This window comes from Oenanthe melanoleuca, chromosome 1 (genome assembly GCF_029582105.1).
Source record: "Oenanthe melanoleuca isolate GR-GAL-2019-014 chromosome 1, OMel1.0, whole genome shotgun sequence".
In the NCBI taxonomy this organism is placed as follows: domain Eukaryota; kingdom Metazoa; phylum Chordata; class Aves; order Passeriformes; family Muscicapidae; genus Oenanthe; species Oenanthe melanoleuca.
The window spans coordinates 80,115,883-80,140,446 of NC_079333.1; the positions used below are offsets into that span (position 1 = coordinate 80,115,883).

The following is a 24,564-nucleotide window of genomic DNA, read 5'->3' on the forward strand; positions in this document are numbered from 1 at the left end:
CTCAACAGTAAAGGGAATAAAATAATCAAAAGGGATTGAAACTTCTGAGAAGATTCTAGAGTCTGATTTCAAAGTGTTAATCAGTCTGTCTGAACTTACACAGGATCAGATATCATCCCAGTCAACATGAAAGAAGTGATGGTCACTGTGTTTACATATATTTTCAGTGCCTAGGAATTAAATCCTCTTAGGAAACCTTTAAAATACTATTAAGCATTGTTCCATAAGACAGTGCCAAATTTCACTTTTGCCTTACATAGATAAAATTCCTTGTATGGACATAGAGTGAATGGAAACATGCTGTCTACTTTGAATACCATGAAGGAGCATTTGCTATAATTCCTAAATATACAAGGAGCTAGTATCTCTTAGCAGTATAATAATTTACACTGACAATTTGTTTTCTGTTGAAAAATGAATGGGATACAATTTTAACCCTTAAGCTTATTGAAGTTGTTTGCAAGCATTTGAAAACAGTACTACTTTTTCTTTGAAAAAAGACTTCTGGGTTCATTTATTTAAAATTAAAAAAAAAAAAAAAATTCTATTTATTTTTCATTCGCTTCAGCTCTGCAAAATGAATGACAGAAGCAGCTTCCTGAGTGGAAATTGTTTGGGAAACCATCCCAATAACTTCAAAAGCTTTGAGTCTAGAGCATATCACACATATTATATCCATCTCTGGTTACACACACATTGGACTTCACACTGATGCAATTTTGCTTCTTTTCAGAGCTGAAGCATGAGATCTATGTTTGGAGGCTGACAGCTCAGCGCATCAACCCAGCCAGCAGAGAGGAGACTGCTGTGAAATGCCTTTTGATGCAGAAGGTGCTGACTCTGGAGATGCTCCTGAGGAAGAAGCTGAGGACGTTTCACAGGTAGGCAAGGACCAGGCTGTCCCACCTCTCCTTTCAGGGATCTTCCCTGTGGCAAGACCTGCATTCCTAGCTCTGTCTTGATGAGATGGATGTTGGGGCAGATGGGAAAAGCCCCTCTCAGCCTCAGTAAAACACACAGTATTTTAGGACAAAAGTGATGTGTAATGCCTGGAAAATATATTTATCAATATGACTCAGAATTAAAGGCCTAAAAATTTCAGGCAGCTTTTGGTTTAAAAAGATCACAAATACATCACTACACTTTTCCTTAAACTTGTGGCTTCAGCACAGTAAGATGGTGAAGTTTCTTTTTTTTTACTGAAAAGTTCAAATTCTCTTCAGTGAATGGATGAGTTTGAAACACATTTCACCAGTGAATTGCTGTGTTTTACAATTGTTTCATAATCAAAATTTCAGTTCAGCTTCAGATATCATCCAGGTCAGTATGAAAGGGATCATCACTGTGTTTACACATATTTTCAGTGCCTATGAATTAAATCCTCTTAGGAAACCTTTAAAATACTATTAAAACACTATTCCATAAGATAGTGACAAATTTCACTTTTGCCTCACACAGATAAAATTGCTTGTAAGAGCATAGAGTGAATTGAAGCATGCTGCCATATCATGGAGTATGAACCTGAGTGCAGACATGTTTTATGTATAGAAGTTTACATAAACTATGACTAAAAGAATAATGACCTTGTTTTGCTTAGATTCTCATAAAACCAGATATTATGCCAAAGTATTTTTTTGACTGAGAATAGCAGTGATAAATATTTCAAATTTTAATTGACTAAAGTGAAATTGAAATAATTAATTAATAACCTTGTTAAATAATTTGAGCAAGAAAATGTAAATATGATTTCTTGAACTATTCCAGTATATAGGATTGTTTACATAATTTTTGCTGATACTGTGTATTTTTAAGAGGACCCTCCTGACTTTACAAATAAAAATTGTATACTTAATCTTGAAAATCAGGATTCCTCCCGTACAGAACATTTACAGCAATGTAAAAATTCATGATCATTAACAGCAGAGCTCATGAACTGCAAAGGCTTTTTGCTGGAGGCCTGACTGCACTGATAACACAGTGAAGTTATTCAGATCTTAAAAACTTCATTATAAAATGCAAATGTGAAACATAAGTGTTCTGACTTGCTGATGTTAGCACACAACCCTTATTTTATCACAGCAGGACACACACATCAGCTCCTGAAACTATAAAGGGAGCTGCCCACTGCAGATAGCCAGATCCTTTACTGAGGTCTATCCCTGGAGTCCAGCTCCTTCCCAGCCTATGGCTTTCTTCATGAACAGAAGGGTTTGTGTGTTAGCAGAGCTTGTTACAAAAGTGGAGCCTTAAGTGAATGCTCGTGGGAATTTTGCTGCTGGATGTGAGAAGGCCACGACTCCTTTGTGGTATGAGTTACTCCACATGGGGAAAAAGGTGATCTGTATGTAATGAGAGGGATTTATCCCAACACTCTTAGCAGAGCTCTGATTTCAATCTGGAAAAAAGTAGGTGTCATTTTCTTTCAGACAAATTTCACAAGAAGATAAAAACTGGGAAACAAATATCCAGGAACTTCAGAAAAAAGTAAGTATATGGCAAGTTTTTTCACTATTCATGTAAATGAAGCTACACCTTTCTATAGAGATAGTGCTTTAAATCTAATGGAAATTTAATAACTCTCCTGATAGACCAGAAGTTAGCAGCCAGGGTGGTTGGTGTCTCAGACAGACGAGGTTACTGCAGCACATGGTGAGGTTTTGTACTTTTGTTCCTTAGAAAACTGTAACCTAAGGAATTAATGTTTCAGCAGTGAGTTCTTAAATTTTTAATCCATAGCCAGAAAGGTTCAGGAGGTGTCAATAGATTGTTTGTAGCCATGTTGAATGGTAATAGAGTACACTTCTCCTAAGGTACCCAATGCTGACTCTAATTTAACGCATTTTGGTGACACTACTGCTTTTATTATTCAAGTAGGGATAAACCACGTGATAAATCCTGTTCTCTTAGCTGTGCACACACTAGCACTGCTTAAGTCTTTATGCTGAAACTGAGAAGATAGAAACTCTGCAGTGGGATTAATGTCTCCTAAATTTAATTATCTAAATGTCACAATCTCTCTACCTCACTGGCATCACTAATGAATCAGGTCTGTATCTGAGAGCACAAGTCCTTGATTGGACTCCTTGGGGTGCAAGCCCTTGACTGGGAGAATGCTGTCTTAGGTGTCACACCAAGCCAGAGCAAACCCAAGAGATTTTCTTTACACCCCTTTCACAGCATTGCATAAGAGACAAACTTTTTAAAGAACAGAGACTTGCTTGTATTTTGGTAGAGCTTTAAACTATGTGAAACAAGAGATGAACTTGGTCTGGGAGAAAGTGATTCCCTGGTGTGGTAGTGAAAGCAGAGACAGGATGGAAAGCACTGGGGCTGAGGGCACAAGGAAATTGGCACAGTAAAGCAGGAGCTGGGCACAGAGGTGTACAAACTCTGTAGAGATGAAAGGCTTGGCATGTACATGAGAGTTGTATAGGAGGTGTGAAAGATTTGACCTCTAAAGTAGTTTATAGGTTTTCAAAGCACACCTGAAAAACGAAGGGTGATTTTGTCCCAGATCACAAAACCACAGAGTGCTCAGAATGCCCTCTGTGGTAAGAGCTGCATTTCAGCCCTACTTAAGCCTCTGGAATGAAGTTGTGGAGTAAGTTGTGAATGCAAGCAGCAGGTACTAGATACTTGTATCTCCTAAAGCCCCTTGGACCACATACTCATGGGTTTTTTATAGGTATGCATAAGATGCACACCTGTAAAAACTATTCAGATAGTTCTGTCTTTTATGCTGAAGAGGAATATACAATACAGGAACAGCACTTTGTGCTTCACACATGCTTTTCTGAACTCTATGCATAATACATAATATACATAATACATTCTTCTTTAATGCAATTACTAATTTTATTTTCCTGTCTGTCTCCAGCACAGAATAACAGACAAAATTCTTCTCATCAAATGTCTGACAGTGCTGGGATGTGTTATTCTTATGTTTTTTCTCAACTCATTTGTTCCAGGCATCTACCTAGATCTTGGTAAGTTTCCTAGTTTTCATCTAAGTAAAATAAGAAACCTTCCTGAAAAATAGCCAGTCGTATCTTTCTGAGTCTCAAGCTTTTCACAAAGCCATTTTTCTTATGTCCCTGTCCTCACAATTCTACCAGGTTAAGCAGCCATGGGAAGAGAAGAGCAGGTTTTAAAAATTCAGTCACGTCCCAGTTACCCCAGGAGGAATAACAGAGAGTGCTCATGACTTCATTTTCTGGACTTTCCAATACTAATGAGCTGGCTAAACATTACAGAATGAGCAAATTTGACCTTGGCATCATTTGCACTGTTTGAGTGAGTGACCAAGATGCATCAGGGAGATCAGAAAATAGTCACTCTGTGGGAGAGCAAAGAAGCAGTTTGGCATTATTTCTTAAGTATAGAAAGCTCTTTGTATAATTTACAGTCTCCATTACTTAATCACCGTAGTAATTCATTTCCAAATATAAAAACTGGAGGACACTGTATATGTGTGGAATGAAAGTAGCTGTGTGCATAGTTTCTATATATATAGATCTATATGTGTAAGTTTTTATACAGGTAGTTGGATATCTCTACAAGAAAAAGCTCCAAATATCCTGAAAACAGAATCAGATAGAATCTCACATTTAACTGGTAGACAGTCATAAAACCTACCTGTGCATTGACAAATAAAAAATGAAAATATTTTTTTGGCTGCTGAGGTCTTCAAGATTACGGAATTTCAAGTACATTTTTTCATGCAATCTGAATTTACACACCATGTACTTCTATCTCAGTGTCTGAAAGATGAAGCAGTCTTGAAGAGGAATAGCTCATAATGAATAACTCAATAATCATGTACACAGATATTACATTGACACTTATTTTTGCTGTGCAAAATATAGAGTTATAGCTCTACAGGGGTGATCAGGCTGTAAGCAAGACCTTCCATATCTGCTGCTGACAGACTATTTGCCATGCAAATGGGCAATTTCAGCCCATACTGTCTGTTAAGAAGTTAAAAGGTAAACTGATATATTATAATAGCAAAAGTGCTACATTGTGAAGATCTGGGAAAATGCAGAAGATGAAAATATTTGAATGTGTTTGAAATCATGGTGGCTGAGACCTTCACACTGACCATTTAAGAAATTAATGTACACCCTCACTTTTGTGTCTCAGATAAGTGGCACTGAACCATGTAGGACTTCTTGAATTAAGCCAAACTTCTCTAAATGTTTTTGAAAAGCCAGACAGTCATTAAAGACTAAACAGCACTGGTTGTGTATGCTCCTGGTAAGATATTTTTTCAAAGCTGCAAAGGAGTTGGAATCAATGCTAGAAGACACATTGTAACTATTGGTCATTTTTTTTTTGGTCCTGCTTTATGCCAGTAAAATAAATGAAAACAAATGAAATGTTTGGCAGTGTAGCTTTCTGTGATTTAGTAGCTGAATAACAACCTGAAGGTAAATAAGGGCTGTATGTGTTTTGTATAATTTCTCCCCATTCTGCATTCATGGTAAACCTGTCAGATTAATGAATAAATGGTACTAAAGCATACACACAATTTCTACTGAAAAGTAATTGAACCTGTAAACTTCTACTGATAAGTTTACAGGTTCCATAATTTACAGGCTCTCATTTTTGTCTTCTGAATTTCAGAAGACTGCTATTCTGATGATAGCAGTCACATATTTATCATTACTGAAGTAGTGTTGTTGTGAGGCTCTATGGATTTTAGTCTTCCAAAGCACAGAAATACATTTCCTAATATTAACTAGATCTTGTACTCTGTTGGCTTGGGTAAATTTGTTCAATATGTTTTTCTCATAAAAATTGAAGTAAATTGCAGTTCAGTGTTTAATTTTCTACCAGAATAATGGTTTATACAGAGGCTGAAGTGTTAGAAATCTAATAACTTTAAATTGCTTTTGGTAGAGAGAATTAGAAAGATTTTAAGATTCTTTATCAGTCCCAAGCCTAGATACAATTTTTCCATTATGAACTTGGAATCATTAATATAATTCAAAGCTACTGACATTTTAATTTAATAATAAAATTTGCATACTTAGCTGCCATTTGAAATGCAGAACTCTTTCCTATTCAGTTTTCTTGTGCCTGTTCATTAATTTATTTAGTGTAATTCTATGAAATATCCATGTTAATAAAAGATTAGTACTGAGACTTAAAAAAACCAGATACTAAAAACTGTGAGACTCCTACAGTACTTTCATTTGGCCCCATGAGATTTTATTTTATTTTATTGATAAAGCATTATAACATCTGAGGAAAGATGACAAAGGATGAAACTAAAGCCCCTTTGAGGATTGTACCCGGCTACTATTTTGACTTTATCTTTTAGGCCAGCATATCTAGAGCTTTGAACTATATTAATATGCCTGAAAAGATTTAACAAGTAATATAAAGTAAAATTTTGTTGAAATTTTAAGCTAGATTTTTTGAAGAGAGCATTCAAAGTGACTGGGTCAGAAAAAATACAAAAATCAATTTTCAGCTTAATTCCTTCTTCTTCTGTGGGGAAGATGCTTTATCTCTGATTTGGTTTTAGTCAGTTCAATGAGTTGCTGAGCTGCTGTGAACTTTGTGCAGTTCCTTCCAGTCTCTGTGAAGAGGGACCCATTGTCTCTGTGACCCTGCTTTTACCTGTCTCTGTGCTTTCTGCATGCAGTGCAGGCAGCCTGCTCTTGCAGACACCCTCACTCTTACTCCCTTCCACCTCTGGGCATCTCTTTCCCAGGGCCAGGCTCACTAGTTTCTGAGACAGGGGAATGCCATCTTCTGCTTTAAAAGGTTGCAACAAACTCTGTTGCTCTCATATTCAAGGAACAAGGTGAAAACCTGAGTAAAGAAATGAGATAGTTCCTGTTTCAGAGAGCAGATGCTGCCTCAAGTTTGGCTTCAGGCTGCTGGAAGCTGGGATGGAAAGCCAGGAGAAATAAAATTGTGGTTTTATCTCATTTATATGTTAATTCCTGCCTTATCACCACCATTTTTCCTATTAAAGACACGACTCTTGCACAGGTGAACCTATAGTATTACCATCCGTGACTTTTCTCATGTTCCTTTGATGAATTATTTAAGCAAGGGGACAGGGAGAGATGTTTTGGAAATCGTTGAGTTCTTCCATAATTAAGGACTGTCATTTCCTCACTTGAGGGAGCTGTCTTGGATTTTTTTTTAAACTTGTACAGAGGGGTCATGTCTGAAGGCTACTGTCTGTGCCATGGGTATTTGTGATCCTTCAGACATCAATGTTTAAGATAATTACCTTCATCTACCCCCAGAATAGTCTCTGGGGGTGTCACTAATCAGTGAGGAGTTTAAGAGTGTGATTCATCCTGGTTTCATCTTTAGTATGCAGTGTTAGCAAATTCCCCAAATTTAGGAGCTTAAAACTAACTTTAGGGACTTTCAAGTAACTGACATGATCACTATGACCTTTCTGGGCAGTAGGACAAGTTGTATAATCAGTATTCTATGTCACTCCTATCAGGCAAATGTCCTAGATCTAAATTTACCTCCTCATTCTTGCACTGAAGCTAAAATTCCTCAATATTTACAAACAAGGTTATCTTGTTTGATGAGATTTCTTTCTCCTGCAAAAATTTCTCTTGTCCTCTATATTGATGTGGTTTAACTTCTGGCTGTGGACTTATTCTGCAAATTCTGCAACAGCTACTCTTGAGGGTCTGAAGATCTCTTTTTGCTGTTTGTGGTAACTAGTTGCATCTTCAAAACATTTTAAAACTGTGACTGAAATAGTGGAGAAGTAGGAAAATCATTTTTCATTTAATGTAAACGGACTTCTGTTTTTTTGGTATGTCATGTTGTGCAGACTTCTTTTTATTTACTGCCAGAGCATTACAGGAGAAATGTATTCAATTGGTGTAGATATGGAAGATTCTTGTTGTATTGTCACTCCTTTGAATACCAGTTGCCATATTAATTGACTCATTTCTGTAATTTACAGAAAAATTGTTCACATACACATGAGAAATTAAATACCTTAAGGGGAAAGGGCCTCAATTGCACAGTCTCCTCCCTCCATTATGTCTACAGAGACTTATTATGCAAATTATATCAAAAATTGTGTCTTAACTGGAGAGAGGAGTCACTTCTCAAATTCAGGGAAGTGGATGGGATTTCAAGTTTTTCCTCTTTACTTACTTATGATTTTCATCTTGCTTTTGATTTTCATGTTTCAGTGGGCATGCTCAGTTTTCAGCTTACAACTGTAATTTACATAGATGTTCATTCTAATGATAGAATGATTATCATGGAATTGAAACTGAGTGGCACTTAGCCTGCTTAGTGAGGAAGAGAGGGCTGCACAGTCCTAGAGACCCTCACAAACTTGCTTACATTTGTTTTTTTATCACAGAATGAGTGAAGTTTCATACCAATATTTACTTAAAAACAATGAAGGCAGTTCTCCATTTCTGCAGCCTACTAAGATTTTAACAACTAACTTAATCCATATATTTTCTGTAACGTTTAAATTAGGAGCTCACTGCTGGAGTGATTCTTTGCTAACAACTTTGAGACTGATCTGTAGGGTCAGTATGTGTATGTGTAAAATCTTGCATGAGTTGCAATGCTGTAACCAATGGGCAGAAGTCTTTAACTTAGGAATCTTTAAATTATGTGATAATGTAAAGTAAAAATCTCCAGTATTCCACAAGTGAAATAAATGCAGTCTGTGTGGTTTTGTTCTGAAGATGCATCCTGGGAAGCTGCTCAAGAAGAAATCTAACAAACTTTCCCCACACCCCACCCCAGCTTTTATGGCCCTGGGACAGGCTATGTATGTGCATTTGAACTTGCGCCAAGAGGCTTCTTTAGAATAGTGAAAATGCTTTTAAATTTGAACCTCCCCCCCACAGCCCTGTGAGAAAGATCCTGCTTCACAGTGTGCAGCAGAATTCCTCAGATCCAGAAGATTTATATGTCCTTGTAGAGGAGCACAGGGTTGAGGAAGGTGTGGACAGTTCCCACTAGCATGAGAGGGGTGTTAATGTCAAAGGCTCCTAAATCTGTGCTTTGAAATTTTATTCTAAAACATTTTCCCCACCTCTTATCAGTGGTAAATAGATTGAACTAGGTTATGCCACTATTCTGTGTGATGGTGGAATTGTATAAATATGAAATTTTTTTATGAACAATAACACAATATTTGCAGAAACAGACAAAATTGACTTAAAACACATGTTTGTCCCCATGGAGGGGAAGAAAAAAAAGAGTGTTTATATTTTCCCTATGTTTGGTTTCAGGTTAATTTGTGCAGTAGTTAAGATAAAATGTTCATTATAGAGTTACTTGGTGTTGTTGAGGAGTTGTTTTGTAAAATATCTGACAAAAACCACAGACAACCACAGAGCAGTTTAGTAAACTGATGTATAATTTTTTTAATGCCTAAGAAAAAAAAATCCTGAGAGAGACAGCTATTAAGATATAAAAACTGGTGAACAAACTAGATTTAAGAAAGTGTAGGCCAGATGCCAAGAATGAAATTAAGTTTAGCACATCTTATATTTCACTTCCTGTGTCACTATATCCTCATTGTGAAAAGTGCACATTTGGTCTTTAATTTGTCACCAAAGTAAAAATTTATCTAGAAATTAGCTAGGTCTAGGAAATGAATCAATTTTAGCTGATGAGAACTTGTAGGTGTTGACTCCTAAGTAATGGCTCAAATGATACTTTATTGTCAACTGCATTTGAAGCTGTCACAATGACTGTTTTCTTTCTCTCTATTTTTTCCTTATATTTTGTTATTTTGGAAAGCTTTCTAACATGACTTGATTAACTAGGCAACCAGATGCAAAGCTTGGGAAGCAGCATTTGTGGACCTTTTCTGTGGAGCTAAAAATACCATCCTAAATAATGTGTAGCTGACTGGAAACTCCTTCACATATTTCAATAAAGTAAATGGCTTTGGATTACAGATACCCTCTCTGTGCATGGCAGTGGGCTCCTGCTCTCAAAGTCTTCATGTTCTTCTTAAGCTTGTGATATTCTGGGCAAAAAGGGGAACATCCCCTATATCTGGAGCTGAGAATTTATGATCAGTCTAAATAAAAGTTCTATCAGTGCAATCAAAGCAAGCAGTTATTATTCATCTTATGATAATACTAACACTTAGAGTGTTAATTATCTAATTAATACAAAACAAAACTCATTAACAATATGCAGTATAAACTGTTGTAAAAAACCAACCAACCAACCAACTTCTCCTCCCCCTCCCCCCTCAAAAGTAGACCTGACACACAAAAACCCCTCCACAAAAATCCACTCAAAACCCAAAGGAACAATCCCAGTACCATATCCCTTTTTTTCATGTTGTTAGGGTCACCCTTTGATACTCTCCAGGGTGCTAAGCATCACACTTTTAGGCTGGGAGGAGTCACAACACAGTATTGATAACTTGAGGGTTTTGCTGAGATAAGATGATGTGTTTGGAGTGTCTTCCTCCTTGCCCAGATGTAAATAGTGTTAGTGTTGATGGTTTTTTACTTCCTGTACTTGAGTCCACTTGAGCCCATTTTTATATATTTTCTGAAGCTTTACACTTTACTTTTTCAAATCAGGTTTTCAGCTCTACATTACATCTGATTTTATCATATGACATGTGTTGTATATATGTTATATGCTTTTTTTCTTGTGCTTTTGTTACTCCTAAAATGAGTTTTGACCATCTCATAGGTTTACTCTGTCATCTATAACTAACCACTGCTGAGTTACTGATAAACTTGGATTCTTTTACATCATTTTATGTATTTCTTTTAGCTGCAGTTACTCATGGACTCTTGTCTGTGGCATTTTTTTTTCTCTCACCATTTTCTGTTAATGATCCACCTATATAAAGCTGTAATGCTGCTTTCCATGACTAAAGTTGTTTACTTCCTGATCTGACAATGGTAAACAAAGAAATGGGTTGTAGCATCTGATAAGAGCTTCCAGTCCAATGTAGAAAGACATAATAAGATTAGAGCCAACATTTTAAGCTGTCCTCTTTGACAGTCTTCAGGCTATTCTGGAGACTCTTCAGATCCTTGTAGGTGTGCTTGCTGAGGCTGCTTTGAAACCCTTTTTTCCAGGCATCATCAGCTACAATTGCCAGTAGAGTTTGAGATATTTGTCCTCGTTTAGAGTGCTCTTAACCTCCCTGCTTGTGCTTCATCCATTTACTCTCTTATCTGTCATGGCATGGTGGTGTTGGTTTAGGTAGTCTAGTACTTTTACATTGAGGTCAAGACCAGCTCTGCATGGAACTGACCTGCTGGCCTCTGAAGTGTGGCACAGAGACTTGACTGCACTGTGAAAATGCAAGTTTTTTTTAAAAATGAGAATGACATAACTGTGTCTGACAGACTTTGTACATCTTTGAATCATAGTCTTGTCAAAAACATTCCTGGTAGAGTGTACATGAACATGAGTTAAAAATAAATTTGATGATAATTTTTTAATAATGAGAATGTTGGAATGGAGCTAAGTCAATGCAGTCATCATTGACTCTGACTCAGAAAATCCAGATATTAGTTATTCATCCCTGTCACCATAACACCTGGCTTGTGAAAATACAAGAGATCTGCTTTCCATGATCCTTGTAGTCTTATTTTAGGATAGTTTTCAAAAAATTCTGCCTTGAAATTCCACAGTTGTCTTTAAAAACAGGTGATTATGCATGTACAATACCCTTGTCCATGCAGCTGCCCATACACTTGATGAGAAAAAAACAAGAACCAGTCACTGCTAGTGCAGCCTTTGATCTTTATTGCTGTCTTCTAGTGAAGTCAACCTTTCCTTTATCTTGATATTTGCAGTTCCTCAAATTATTTTTTGTTCACAAGAGTCAATAAGGCTATGGCAGTAGAGTGTGTTTGTTTGCAGTGACCTTTACTGAGAGTACTTTAATTTTTCAGACTTATGGATTGGTGTGATATAGACAGCTATATATCTGTCAGCTTGTCTCAGGAAGATGGAGTGCCCAGATGTAGAAATGTCTAACCAGGTTTCTTTCTTACAGTTCTCTGAGTGCCACCCTGTCTTGTCTATAAAGTTGTCTTTGGAGAGCTAATGTAGCTAGGTGTTGGCATTACAATACAATGGTGAATGTGATTTCACATTTTGAGTTCATGCTATTACAGCTCTTCAGCAAAGTCCAGCACATCCTTTCTAAGGCACATGTGCTGATCTGGGATTGCAGAGCAGTGAGTTCTTTACCTTGTTTCATTCAACACTTCTGTTTTTTATTGCTGTAATTACTTTGTATCTGCATATGATCCTGCTTTTTTTTGCCTTGCCTATAGCTTCCACCATTTTTTCCATGTCCTTTTATTCCTCTTCTATTGTGCAAGTATTTATTGGTGTGGTGCAAGTCTAGGACTGCCACCTTCACTGTTCTCTCCCCCAGGGAGTTGCCTTAAACTATGGTGCTAAAAATAGCAAAGAACATACAACGATTTCTATGAAGCTAAACTTGTGAAAAGAGACTGCTCAAAAGACCAGCATATTGCTTTGTGAGAAGGTAACTTTATATTAAAAAAGGAATATTAAAGATAAATGAGCACTTACCAGGGGACAGCAAGTACGTTTTAGAAATATTCAGCAAGATTTCAGAATGTATATTTTCAGGGATGCCTGATGAAATAAAACAAAATTTGAATAAACCAAAACAAGGAACATTTTCACTCACATTCAGAACTAATGATAAAACAAATTCTGTGAGTAGAGCAAGCACTACTGGATGTATGTCTCTGATTTAACTTTTTCATCCCAATAATTTTATTGGCTCATATAGGAGGATGATCAAGCTCATACTGCATTACAGTTGCACCATACTACATGAAGGAATAGCATACATCCTTAAGCTACATTCTGACAAATAAAGAATTTTTAAAAGCACATAAAATAAAATCATGCTTTGAGAAAAGCGTATTAAAGAAAACCAATGTGTCCCTCTCATTGTTTGCAGATTGGAGATTTTCATCTGACAGAAGCTGGTCTAGATGGTTTTAAAAAAAATTTATTTCTCAACCACTATAAATGTGTGACCCTGAATGATGTGTTGCCTGAATCATTGTTGCTGCTATTAACATCTCCTTTTCACTCTTTCTTGTCCTACCCACTACTGCTAACATAAAAGGTTGCTCTCTGTGCTTTGGGGAAGCTTGGTATTTACCCAAAGACTCGTCAGGACCTCTTCAATCATCTTATCTTTGAGCTAAGTCTCCTGGATTCTTTACATTTTTCCTCAAATGTCAGCTCTTCAAACTGTGGATTGTGCTTCCTTCTCTGCCTCAGATTTTGTAATGGGTATACATTTTATAATATGCAGTCTAAGGATTTGCCAGGGATGAGGGAAGCAAAGGTTGTTTCACAGAATTTATTATTTATAACCCTGCTTCTGTATTTCAGTAGGCCATGAGATTTAGTTGTGATATCCTGAATTTCTCAAGTCTTTTCTGTAGGACTATTTGGCATCCAGTTGCTTCCCATCCTGGATTTTTACAGTTTTATCTCTTCCTACCTAAATGTATTATCTTGCACTGCTCTTGAGAAGCCTGCTGTTTTGCCCAGGCCATCAGTGGGATCATGCAATATTATCTTGACTTTCATTTTCAGTTCAAATGTCTCAAGTAACATTCCAGTTTCCAGAAAAGTGAAATTTTCTCAGTCTTCGTAAATGCATTACTCCAAATTCTGTGCATATAAAGTGAACGCACAGCGTCCTCATTTTCACTCTGTTTGGAGGAAGGTTGTTATGCTTCTGTGCTTCTGACCTGCTACTGTGAGGTAGTAGGGCAAACTTGCTTTTGCTGAGGAATGAAAATTCTTCTTAATGAGCATTTGAGAGGCTTACAAATTACACAGTAATTTTTCTCCTTAATTTCTTGCTCTTTCTCCTGCCTACCTCTAAATTTTGGACTTCTATTTTATTCTATTAGATTGTTTTATATTATCAAGTTCATCTACTTGATTATTTTAAAATAAGTGGGTTTTTTTTGAGTAGGATTTCAATTGTGTTCCACTCATCATGAGCTAAGTATTATTCCAAAGGTGGTTTTGCCTACTGAGTATGAGAAAAGCAAAATGCATAAGCAATTTCTAATGTACTTTCTTTTCCCTGGCTCTAGGCAGAAGACATGGAAATATTTTCTTATGAAGAATGCATTATGAATTTACAAGATGAATTTTATAATAAAATTTCATTTATTTTCCCTTAAAATAAATAGAAACTGTCACCCTCTTCAATAGGTAGAAATGGAATTTAGATTCAGTTTCTCTCCAAGTTCTCTTTCTGGGACATCAATTGTAGTGAAGCAAAGGCACTAAATGGCAGTAAAGGAAGTGGTCTGTGGAACTGTAAATAGGCTTTGTTTTCACAAGAGTAATGAGAAGTTATTTTTAAAAAATATTTATATTTCCCTGGCTCTCTTTTGAGGTCCAGGAAGCAAGAAAAAAAATGAACAGAGAAGCCAGTCTTTAATGTATCCTGGTACTTCCAAATTCTCCATAGTGAATAAAAAAAGTCCAAAAAAGTCTTTCTCTCTCTTTCTCTTTCTCTTTCTCTTTCTCTTTCTCTTTCTCTTTCTCTTTCTCTTTCTCTTTCTCTTTCTCTTTCTCTTTCTCTTTCTCTTAATAATTGTTATCTCCATATAGCACGTTCTAGTTGATTCATTATTATTGGAGACAGAAGGATAAGGATAATAAGATATTTTCACAGATTGTCCCAGAAATAATGAGAAATTCTTTTATTCTTCAGTTTGTTGTAATTACATGCAAAATCTATGAGAGACAATATTACTTTGTCACTTAGGTTTTTATATAATAACAGTTAAAATTCTGCTACCTAACTTCAAATCAGCACATACCTACTCTCCCTTGCATTATTCTAACTGGAATTGCCATAATCTTTATTTATTTATAGTGAAGTTAGGCCCACTGTTTTTTAACAGAATTCAGAAAACAGCCAAGATAACAGTGAAGAAAATTAGGCAGTGCATTTCTATAAACCTTTTCTTTATGTTCAGACTAAATACATTTAATTTTCATGAACAGATTTGCTTTGTTTTGTAATACAGCAAATCAGCTTTGCTATTGAAAAGCCATGGTAGATAGAACTGACAGTTCTCTTTGCTTTGCTGCTTTGGGAACTCAGTGAATTTTAAGATAAATGAACCAGAGGGATCAAACAGCTCTAGAATGAATTTTAACTGTGCAGAGGGAAAGTGAGCCTTGCTCAGACAGGAGATTTGATATTTGCATTTTCTGGCTAATTGTGCATTTGATTTGCATTTTCTCTCAATTAGTTACCTAAATATGTGTATTAAAATACTTCAGTATGTACAGAAGGATTATATCTGAAGAGAGCCTACTTTGCTCTAAATCTCTTCTTTTCTAAGGGGAGTTTCTTTTCCTGGTTCTCTTCTAGTGCAAGCAGCCACTGAGTCTTCAAGGTCCAGGGATTGCAGCCAGCCTTTCAGGAGCTGCAGAATCCTTCATTATTCCTAAACACCTAAAGTTTTCTCTGTGATCCAAACCCATTGATTGTTGGGGTAATCCTACTTAGTTGTGCTTGCCTTGTTTTTTTTTTTTTTGTTTTTTTTCAGTTTAGATTTTATTTTAATTTGAAAACAGAGACCATTCATCCTGTGGCATCTGTGAATTTTTCCTGTTACAGTCAGAGCAAAAATATGGCAAAAATCTTTGAAAATCACAATACTGTAACTTACTTGTTGGTAGCATATAACAAGCCTGTGAAGTATAAAGCACTGTTCTCTCTTTCTCTCATGCAGGCTGGATTGCCATGTTGGGAGCCCTTTGGCTGCTAGTGCTAGCAGACATCCATGATTTTGAGATGATATTGAACAGAGTTGAGTGGGCAACCCTGCTTTTCTTTGCAGCATTGTTTGTTCTCATGGAGGTAATATTCTCTGATTTTAAAGCCTGAAGAATTGCAAAAGATTTCAAATGTGAATTATTTCAAATGTTCCTGGAGAGATGCCTCCTGCTGGTTCAATCCCACTGGAATATTGTTGATCAAATGTAGTTGTGGTAATATGGAGAGGAATAGCAGAGAATGAAAGTTAGTTGGACCTCTTTCATATTTAAATTTTCATTAGAAACTCGGTGTCATTCTCTTTCCATATTCTGCTTTTCTTGAATGTATCTGACACAATATTTTTTCCATAATTTACATTTTGGTTTCTGAGTTTATTGTTGGTCTATGTGTGTAGATATTTTATCTGTATTTATGTGTTTGTTTACAATTATTTATACAGTTGATGGGAAAAATAATAGAAGAAGATTAAAACAGAGTTGAAAAATGTTTCTAGTGCTGTCTGCTACATGCTGGCTACCAAATGACCTAAAATATCTCATGGGAGTGTGATTTGAAAGGAAAATAACCCTGAATTTCAGTTTGCAATGCTAATTTAAAAAATATTCAGGTCTTGAAATGCTTGGATATCTTCCTGTGTAGTTTCTGTGTGCTTGTCTGCTTGACAACACCCATGTCCATCCATGTTTGTATCCCCTTTTATTCCCTATTTGATGCTTTTGTATAGCTTGAGAGGATTTATTTTTACCCCAAATATTTGAATTTTTTTTGTGTGTGGATATTCACATTAATTTTTAAATTAGGCTTCTAGAATCCTGGCTATTTTTCAGTTGTTAATTGTTGGGTTTAAATGGTGTAATAATGTTGTAGAAACATGACTGGCAATACCCAAGTGACCACTGACACTGCCTTGACTAGTGAATTGCCTGAGTGAGAAGCCTGGGAAAAGCCTGTGATACCTAATTTGCTCATATAGCCTCCTTCCTCCCCTCTTCCCTCCCAATATTTGCAAAGATCCCAAGAATTTGGAAATTGGAATCTATTGAAAAAAAGTCACCAGCAGTAACAGGGGCAACATTTGAAGCAAATAGAAACAAGAACCAACCCAACTAACTCTTATTAATGCCAAAGTGGAACTCAAAATCTGGTAACCTCCAAGAAGGTTAGTGGAAACTTTGATTATCATTATGAAGTTCTCTGTGAGCTACTAAGTCTAAAATTCACCAGGAAAAATTGATTTATTGTATGCTTATTAGAACTGGCAATTTTAGTTCTCCATTTTATGAAGCTCCATATAACCTTGAATTTTCTAGCTCTTATAGGCAATCAATGCTGAAGCCATGTTTATTTTGTCTACTGCTGTTGAAACAGTTTATTAGTTGTGTTCCCTGATGTATTTATTGTTTGAACTTGGATTGACCAGCTGTGATTTGAGTGCTGTGTGACTTCACAATACCATAGTATAATACACAGGATGGTATTTGCCATTTACTGCCAGGCTTTGGATACAACTATTATAATTCACTGAACTTCATTTTTTTTGTTTTCTCAGGTCATCAGTGAATAGTTTGATAATGAAAGAATACTTTTCTGGCTCTCTAGAATAACAGCAGTTTAAGGTCATGAAAGAAACTTGTCCAGATAATCAAGAAAAAAAATACAAGACATTAAATTCTTCCCCATAATGGATGAGAAAATGTTCTATGTATATCACCACTGCTAATTTTTATCTGAATATATTGGATTAGTATGTGACAGTCCTTTCCAAGGCATTTTTCTTAGCTTTAAGTTACCAGTGTCAGAAAGAAACTGGTCAAAACAAAGATATATGTTGAAATACAAGAAATCTTTCCATAATCTAGGGCATCCAGAAATTGTCAGGTCATATTGCTCACCCTTGGTGATCCTTCAGCTTGGATAGTTCCCAGTATGAAGCTGTTTCCTACTGCTATAAATGTTTTCTTTCCTATTATGAGGCACATTTAAAAACCTGTGTGGGACTGAGGCTGCAAGTAATTTTGGAAAATGTGATTTGAGTTCCAGACATTTGGGAAAATGTGATTTGAGTTCCCGAACCACAGGGGAACTGTTGAAGGTTCTGCCTTTGGGGGTCCATCAGTCCAGTCTGGTGCATCTTCTACAACTAAAAACTTGAAAATCCTTTGGAGCTCTCTTATTTTCTATTGCATCCCCTGAGTAATTAATCTTTACAATTGTCTTTTTAGTCTTTATCCACAAGTGGCTGTTGCATAAAAATCTATAAAAGTCTTTCTGGTTCTTCCATCTCTGTAAAATAGTCCCTATGCCTCTCAGGATTACAGTTCTTAGCTCACTTTTATAGTAGAAATTGGCATATTACCTTAATTCCTTCAGGCAGAGTTTATTTACAAGAGTGATCATGACATACTGTTCACAAAAGGATTAAAGAAAATTTTATGCATAAATTAGACTTTGTTTTAAAATGGCCCATGATTGCTTTTTGCAGAAAAGCTCTCTTGTGACTGCCCCCAGGAACTAGTATGCCTGAGAACACCAATTAGTGCAATAATGCTTGCTCCTTTAGAAGACACAGGAATATCCAGGAGAGCCTCTGTGAAGTTTACATGCAGAGGAGGACAGTGGCAGGGTATTAACTTCTGACCTGCATTTGGGTGTTTGCAGGAGATTGGCCTGGAGACCATAGAGACATCCTAACATTATTTATGTGATTTATATTGTCACTGTCTCTAATGAGATGGGCAACCTGCAGACTCTCTTGCAGGAGTGATGTGTGTGTCCTGAACATCTCTTTTTTTGAGTTTCAGAATGGATTTTGAGTTTTACTGAAAAGTAATACATTCTATTAGTGGATAATTAATGAGGCATCAATATTAACTGAATGTGAATCTGGGCTTTAATTGCTGACAACTATCTTTTGAAAGTTTAAAAGTTTAAAAGTTTGTCTCGAACTGTGAACACAAAACAATGATACAAAAACTATTGCTGTTCATTAACGATATTGCTTTTACATACATTTAAAAAAAAGTCACTGTCATAATATTTGAGTTGATGAAGCAACACAGCTTAGAAAGAAAATTGTAACTTAAAATCACCAACAAGAATTAATTTATTTGGAAACTTTCTCTTGGAAAGCCAAAGTAATGAAAAAACATTTTTTTAAGTGTAAGGAGTATGTGCATGTATTTAAAAGTTTTGCTGCTTGTTTTCTGTATACTGTATTTTAAATTGTAGATAAACCTTTCCTTTTTCAATGTATTGTTAAAAAAATAATATTTCTGGGCCAAATTTTCTATGTGGTGATACTCAAACCACAATTATTGAGCTGATGTCCAATTGAGCTGCGGGTACAGGAATTGCCAGTCTGAATGAAAGCACCTTAGTCACTGACAAAACAGTGTCCCACACCACACCACTCAATACCTATTAGAATCTTTGTCTGCATCTGTCATGGAATGTGGCAGCATGCAAGTTGAATGCTTTTTTTTCCCACTGCAATCTCTGAAGGGCTCTGTCTGACTGCCAGGTGGGGGGGTTATATGGAGCTGTGTTGTGTGAATACAGACTCCTGCAGCTCTGTGAGGCACTGATGTCAGTGAGTGAGGTATTGCAGCTGACTGATTCTTTTACTTGACAGAAGAAAATGAAAAGAAGCCAACCAGCACGGTCTAGGCTTAACCAAAAAATATATGATTTTCTCCCCTGAGAAACTGAGAAGTCATAAAATAGATATACCTTATTAAACCTGAAAATAGTACTTCATTCTTCATGCCTACAAGAAAAGAAAACAAAACCAAAGTGAAATAGAGGCTAGAACTCATGAGTTAAAATCACCCTTTTACCTCATGGATCAAGGGAATAGGTCACTGTCCTTGAGGGTGAAGACTGGGTCTGTATTCTGTGTGCCCAAGGAGAGATCAGAGTTAGGCTGAAGTTATCCCATGTCTTTTCATCTGAGGTAGCAGCAGAGGATTCTGTCTAAATGTCTGTACAACTGGGAGTGGTTCTCACAGGGAGGATAGAACACTCTGACACAGGCTGCCCTGGGGTCCAGTGCTTACAGGGCTCACCCCCTTGGTTCAGGTGCCTAAATTGCACATTGGATTTCCTGCCTTTCAGATGCTGCTGCCAATTTCCATTCATCCAAGATCTTTGTTCTGGTTTAGCAGATGGATACTGTTTTTTGTAGTTTTTGTTGTAGGTTTTGGGGGTTATTGTGAATGAGTCTGAGACAGCTTTAAAACAGAAACATAATTTGTTTTCCTGTTTCTTCATCTGAGACTGAGCATGAGATGCCTGATTTCATCCAGCCTTTGAAACACATGATATGCTTCTATCTATATTTTCAGTTTGGGGAAGTTGGTTTAAAATCAATTGTGTTCAGGTTTTCAGAAGACATGTATCCACTGAATAAAATAATCTTTAAATTTCAGCCATTCTCTGATTCTGTGTCCCACACTCCTGAGTAATACTACAAGTCATTTCAGTACAACCTTTACTCACTTCTGTAAATACAGCCACCAATTCCTGCTGTATCTTTTCTCGCCGAAAATTACTTCTGTAGAGGTTGCATGAGTTGAATATCAATATCTTGTCTTACATCCAGTGAAAAAAAGTAAGTACATCATGCAGTTCATTAGTTGATGTCAATGTATATTTTTTTCCCCAGGCTTTGGCTCATCTGCACTTAATAGACTATATAGGAGAGCAGACAGCTTTGCTAATAAAGGTATGTTTAAAATATTTATAATTTTTAAAAGGTAAGAAAACTAGTTTTATGCCAGTAGAACAATAAAGAATAATTTTATTTTGAATTTGATGTTAATGATTACATTCCTGCATTGGCAATGTCAAGAAAGCATGTCATACTTTAGCATGAGTGATATTTAATATGTATATATCTGTCCACAGCCAGAATAAACACAGCCATAAATGCAATAGAGAAACTTTTTTGGAGTTTTTAGACTACAGAAAATGCAAAGGTGAAAAAAGTATAAGCAGCTAAAAGTCAAAATTCACAGTTTCACAGTGTATCTTTTATGTGAAATCTGAGTATTAGAAATATCAGTCTTTGTACTTCTATATGTTTGTGTTTTCTTGGAAGAAGAACTGTAATTGTGTTACTAAATGTTAGGCTATTTTATCTAAGATGCCTTTCCTATCTCAGAGCCTAAAGGAATAATAACTGTGGATAAATTAAAACCGTAAAGAACATGCAATTATGCCGTGGGGGACACACAGAGCAGCACCGATCTCAAAGTCATAATTTTCTCTCTCTCAATTCCAGGTGGTTCCTGAGGATCAGCGCTTGGCAGTGGCCATCATTTTAGTGCTCTGGGTGTCTGCTTTGGCCTCCTCTGTGATTGACAACATCCCCTTCACAGCTACCATGGTAAGGTCTGTGCAGCACTGCACATCCTCCTCCAGGCGCTGGCAAGAGAGCTGAGCTTGCTGATCGTTTGCTGTTTGGTTTTTTGGGGTTTTTTGACCTCTGCTGTGCTGTAACTTACTTTATCCTCTGAGATTGAATCAGTATTAGAAACTAGCTCGTACTGTTGAGGTATCCAGCTGGCCATTGACCCCAGCAGCTGCAGGTAGCTGCGGGACCAGAGGCACTGTTTTGGCTGCATTTTGTGTTTTCTTCTCTTATACCCACATACATACCTGAAAAATAGAATTGTCTTTTTGATGGAAACTGTCACTACCCATCCACTGCTATCAATTTTTTTTCTCCTATGTGCTGAGTAGTTATGCTAATGCTTTTTTTAACACCCGAACCTTTTATTGCAACCTTACTTTTGTAATTAGTTTGAGAACCACCAAATTTTGTTAAGCATAACAAATGCTTGTCAGCAGCTGAGCTTTAATATCAGAAAAGTATCAAATTAAAACAAATTAGGGCATGCTCACATAGGTTTATTCAATCAAGTTCTCTGTTTAAAGTGTGATAATTCATTCATTATACCATACTAATGTTGCATAGCTCTTTCTCAGCTAAGTATATATTTTCTTCAAATTTTTCATTCATTATTGGATGGTGATATCCACTCTAAACCTGTGCCAAGGTTTGAGACACTTCTTGTAGGGCATATGACAAATTGGGCAGATTTGTAACTACTCTGTAAATATATATTAATGTGGTATTTTGCTTTGATTAACGTGGTGTTTCCTGTGAAATTATATTGATTTAACCACAATAGACTGCAAGTAATAGGCATGGAAGGAAAGATTCGTTTGGGATGAGTCACCTCCCTGCAAGTGCTTGAGGACTATTAAGCAATAATGCAGAAATCTTCACTTGGAAGATTTTTGCCTTGTACCCAGCTAGTCTATAAAAATTGGCTTGGAGCAATACCAAACAGCGCCATGAAATGAGTATGTTTCAGGAAATGGGGCTGAAGTACAAGAATCCTTTGGGATGCCTGAAGACTATTTCTTTTGTATCTTTGAGGATGGCAAATACAGATTGACAGGACATTGACATGTCAACATTCTGTTCTGGGATGAAGCTAGAAGACTGCTAAAATTTTTAATTTTTTTTTTTTTTTAATAGGCAAAGAGAAGAGACAGGAAGAAAAATACATGCATATTCTCACTCATGTAAAAGCAGTCATTAGCTGAGGTGTTAAGATGTTAATGTGCTATTTGGCAAACCAGAATTAAGATTCATCTACTTCAGTGAATAGGCTGATACTTTTGTCTTTGTCATTCTGCATTAGAAAACACTTGTAAAATATTCCTAAGTGACTAAGTACCAAGATCTTTAAACTTCCATTTAAAATTCTTTTTGATTCTTTGGTACTTTGTTCCTACTCTTAAAACAACCAGTATTTCGTTTTGGAAGGCTATTTTTCAGTATATGTGCCAAAGTTATGAACTTCTGATGAGGAGTATTAAATATATTGAACCCAACTCTTTTGTAGAATGACTTTTCATAAATCAGGGACTTCTATATATGAGTTTGGTTTGATATTACCTAGTGATATAAGAGTACGGGGCACCTGCTATGATGTAGCCATGAATGATCCTGTCCTTTCCTGGGAAAAGGTTCCAGCTTCACAAAGAGCCTGCACTCATAATAATGAAAGACAGATGTAGTGAATCTCTCCAGGTCTCCATAAATCTCCTCCAGTGGTGAGCCAATGTCATGACAGAGGGTTGATCTCTTTTGCATCTTTCATTAGTCATGGCTTTGATGGACCAGGTAGAGATGTGGAATCCATCCAGTTCCTTCAGATACAAAAAAATCTGGGCAGTTTCGTAGATATCAGCTGTGTACTAGAGTGATAAAAGTGTTTGGAGGATGACATCAATGACCTCTGCCTACATTGGCATTGCCATTAAGGAAGGAGTTAAAGGAAACCAGAAACCAGTCTCATGGAATAATGGCTTCTTTGACTTGTACATGAATTCCTTAACTATCATACACTGATGATGAGAGGCAGGGTGGCAGCTCAGAGTCAAGGATGCTAACAGTGTCATTTCTGCTTTAGAAAGAAAAGTATGCCATGATTTTTGTCCCATGTTTCAGGAATGAGGCTGTCTTGCCAGTCCCAGTTCTTCTGATTGAGAGCCCTCAGCTGACTGTGGAAAAAGCTACTGTGATGGCAAGGGCATCTGGAAAGTTATACTGTTTTCTTCCTTCGGGGGGGGAAGCTTCACTACAGGCATCAGTTCACACATGAATGTCCCCAGTGCTGCCTCTGTGCTGTTGGATAAGCTCTTCTACTCATCCCCTAAAACAATATGCAGTGCATGTTGTCCAGACTTGGAACAGGGAGAGGAGATGGGCTGCACAATCAGCACAGTGACTCAGAAATGCATTGAGGGGGGACAATCTTCTGTATGAGGTCACTGCCCCCTGAGCTGAAGGTACTGTAGATGTGATCTCTTTCAATTTCTGTTATGTGTAGTGTTTTGACCCAGGAACTACCTGAGAAATTGAAGAAATACAAAATTCTATTAGAGCCTGAGTCTTGGCTTAGGTGTTTAGCTGAAGGGAATCAAAGCAGAAAAACCTGCAAATAGCTCTATAACTGTGATGTTGTGTTTTATTTAAAAAAATCAAGTCAATTTGTGGTTGTCCAAACTTTCCTTTCAGTTTCTGTTTTTACACTAGTGAGATAATCAAATCCATAATGACTTGCTTTGTGTACAAAAAAAAAAGGAAAAATATTGTTGCCTAATTAATGGATCTTGAGACTAAAACTTTCACTTTATCTGTGTTTGGATAAATTTGATTGCTTCATGTAAAGTTTCAGATTTTACAACACTAAAATTTATAGTTGACTTAGCAGTCAGTTAACTCACCTTAAAAGGATATGAAAAGTGGAAACTGTAGATTGATATTTTAAAAAGGGAATTATATCTGAATAGAATAGAATATATTCTAAAGAATATATCTCAGCCAGCATTACACAGAATTCTAGAAAATAAACTATTTTATGACTTGAAGTAATGAAAACCAATAAGGAAAATGGTTCCTTAGAAGAAATTCTTGGCATTTTCAAGAGATTCTGTGTATCTATGTAGGCAAATTAGGATTCTTCCTTATCCTAAAACACATTATCTGCAGTCTTAAGAATAAAATATAAATATTTTCAGTTATTTTAAGATGGATTTACTTTAAACTGCAAAATATTTGTGTTTTTAAACAGAGTAAATATATCAATGATTTTCAGGAGCCTTCATCAACATGGAGAATATTTTCTCTTACTAAAATATTCTGAAATTACAAAAAT

General features: G+C 36.4%; 1 protein-coding gene across 2 annotated transcripts in view; it reads left to right on the forward strand.

The window, feature by feature from the left end:
- The window catches only part of OCA2 (OCA2 melanosomal transmembrane protein), a 183,289-nt gene that overhangs the window by 101,480 nt on the left and 57,245 nt on the right, over positions 1 to 24,564 (forward strand). For both annotated transcript variants that reach the window (XM_056489564.1, XM_056489573.1), the window contains exons 18-23: positions 734 to 881; positions 2,427 to 2,484; positions 3,878 to 3,986; positions 15,783 to 15,910; positions 20,493 to 20,552; positions 21,111 to 21,215. In XM_056489564.1, the coding sequence (XP_056345539.1) occupies positions 734 to 881; positions 2,427 to 2,484; positions 3,878 to 3,986; positions 15,783 to 15,910; positions 20,493 to 20,552; positions 21,111 to 21,215 (608 nt within the window). The remainder of the gene's footprint in view (positions 1 to 733; positions 882 to 2,426; positions 2,485 to 3,877; positions 3,987 to 15,782; positions 15,911 to 20,492; positions 20,553 to 21,110; positions 21,216 to 24,564) is intronic.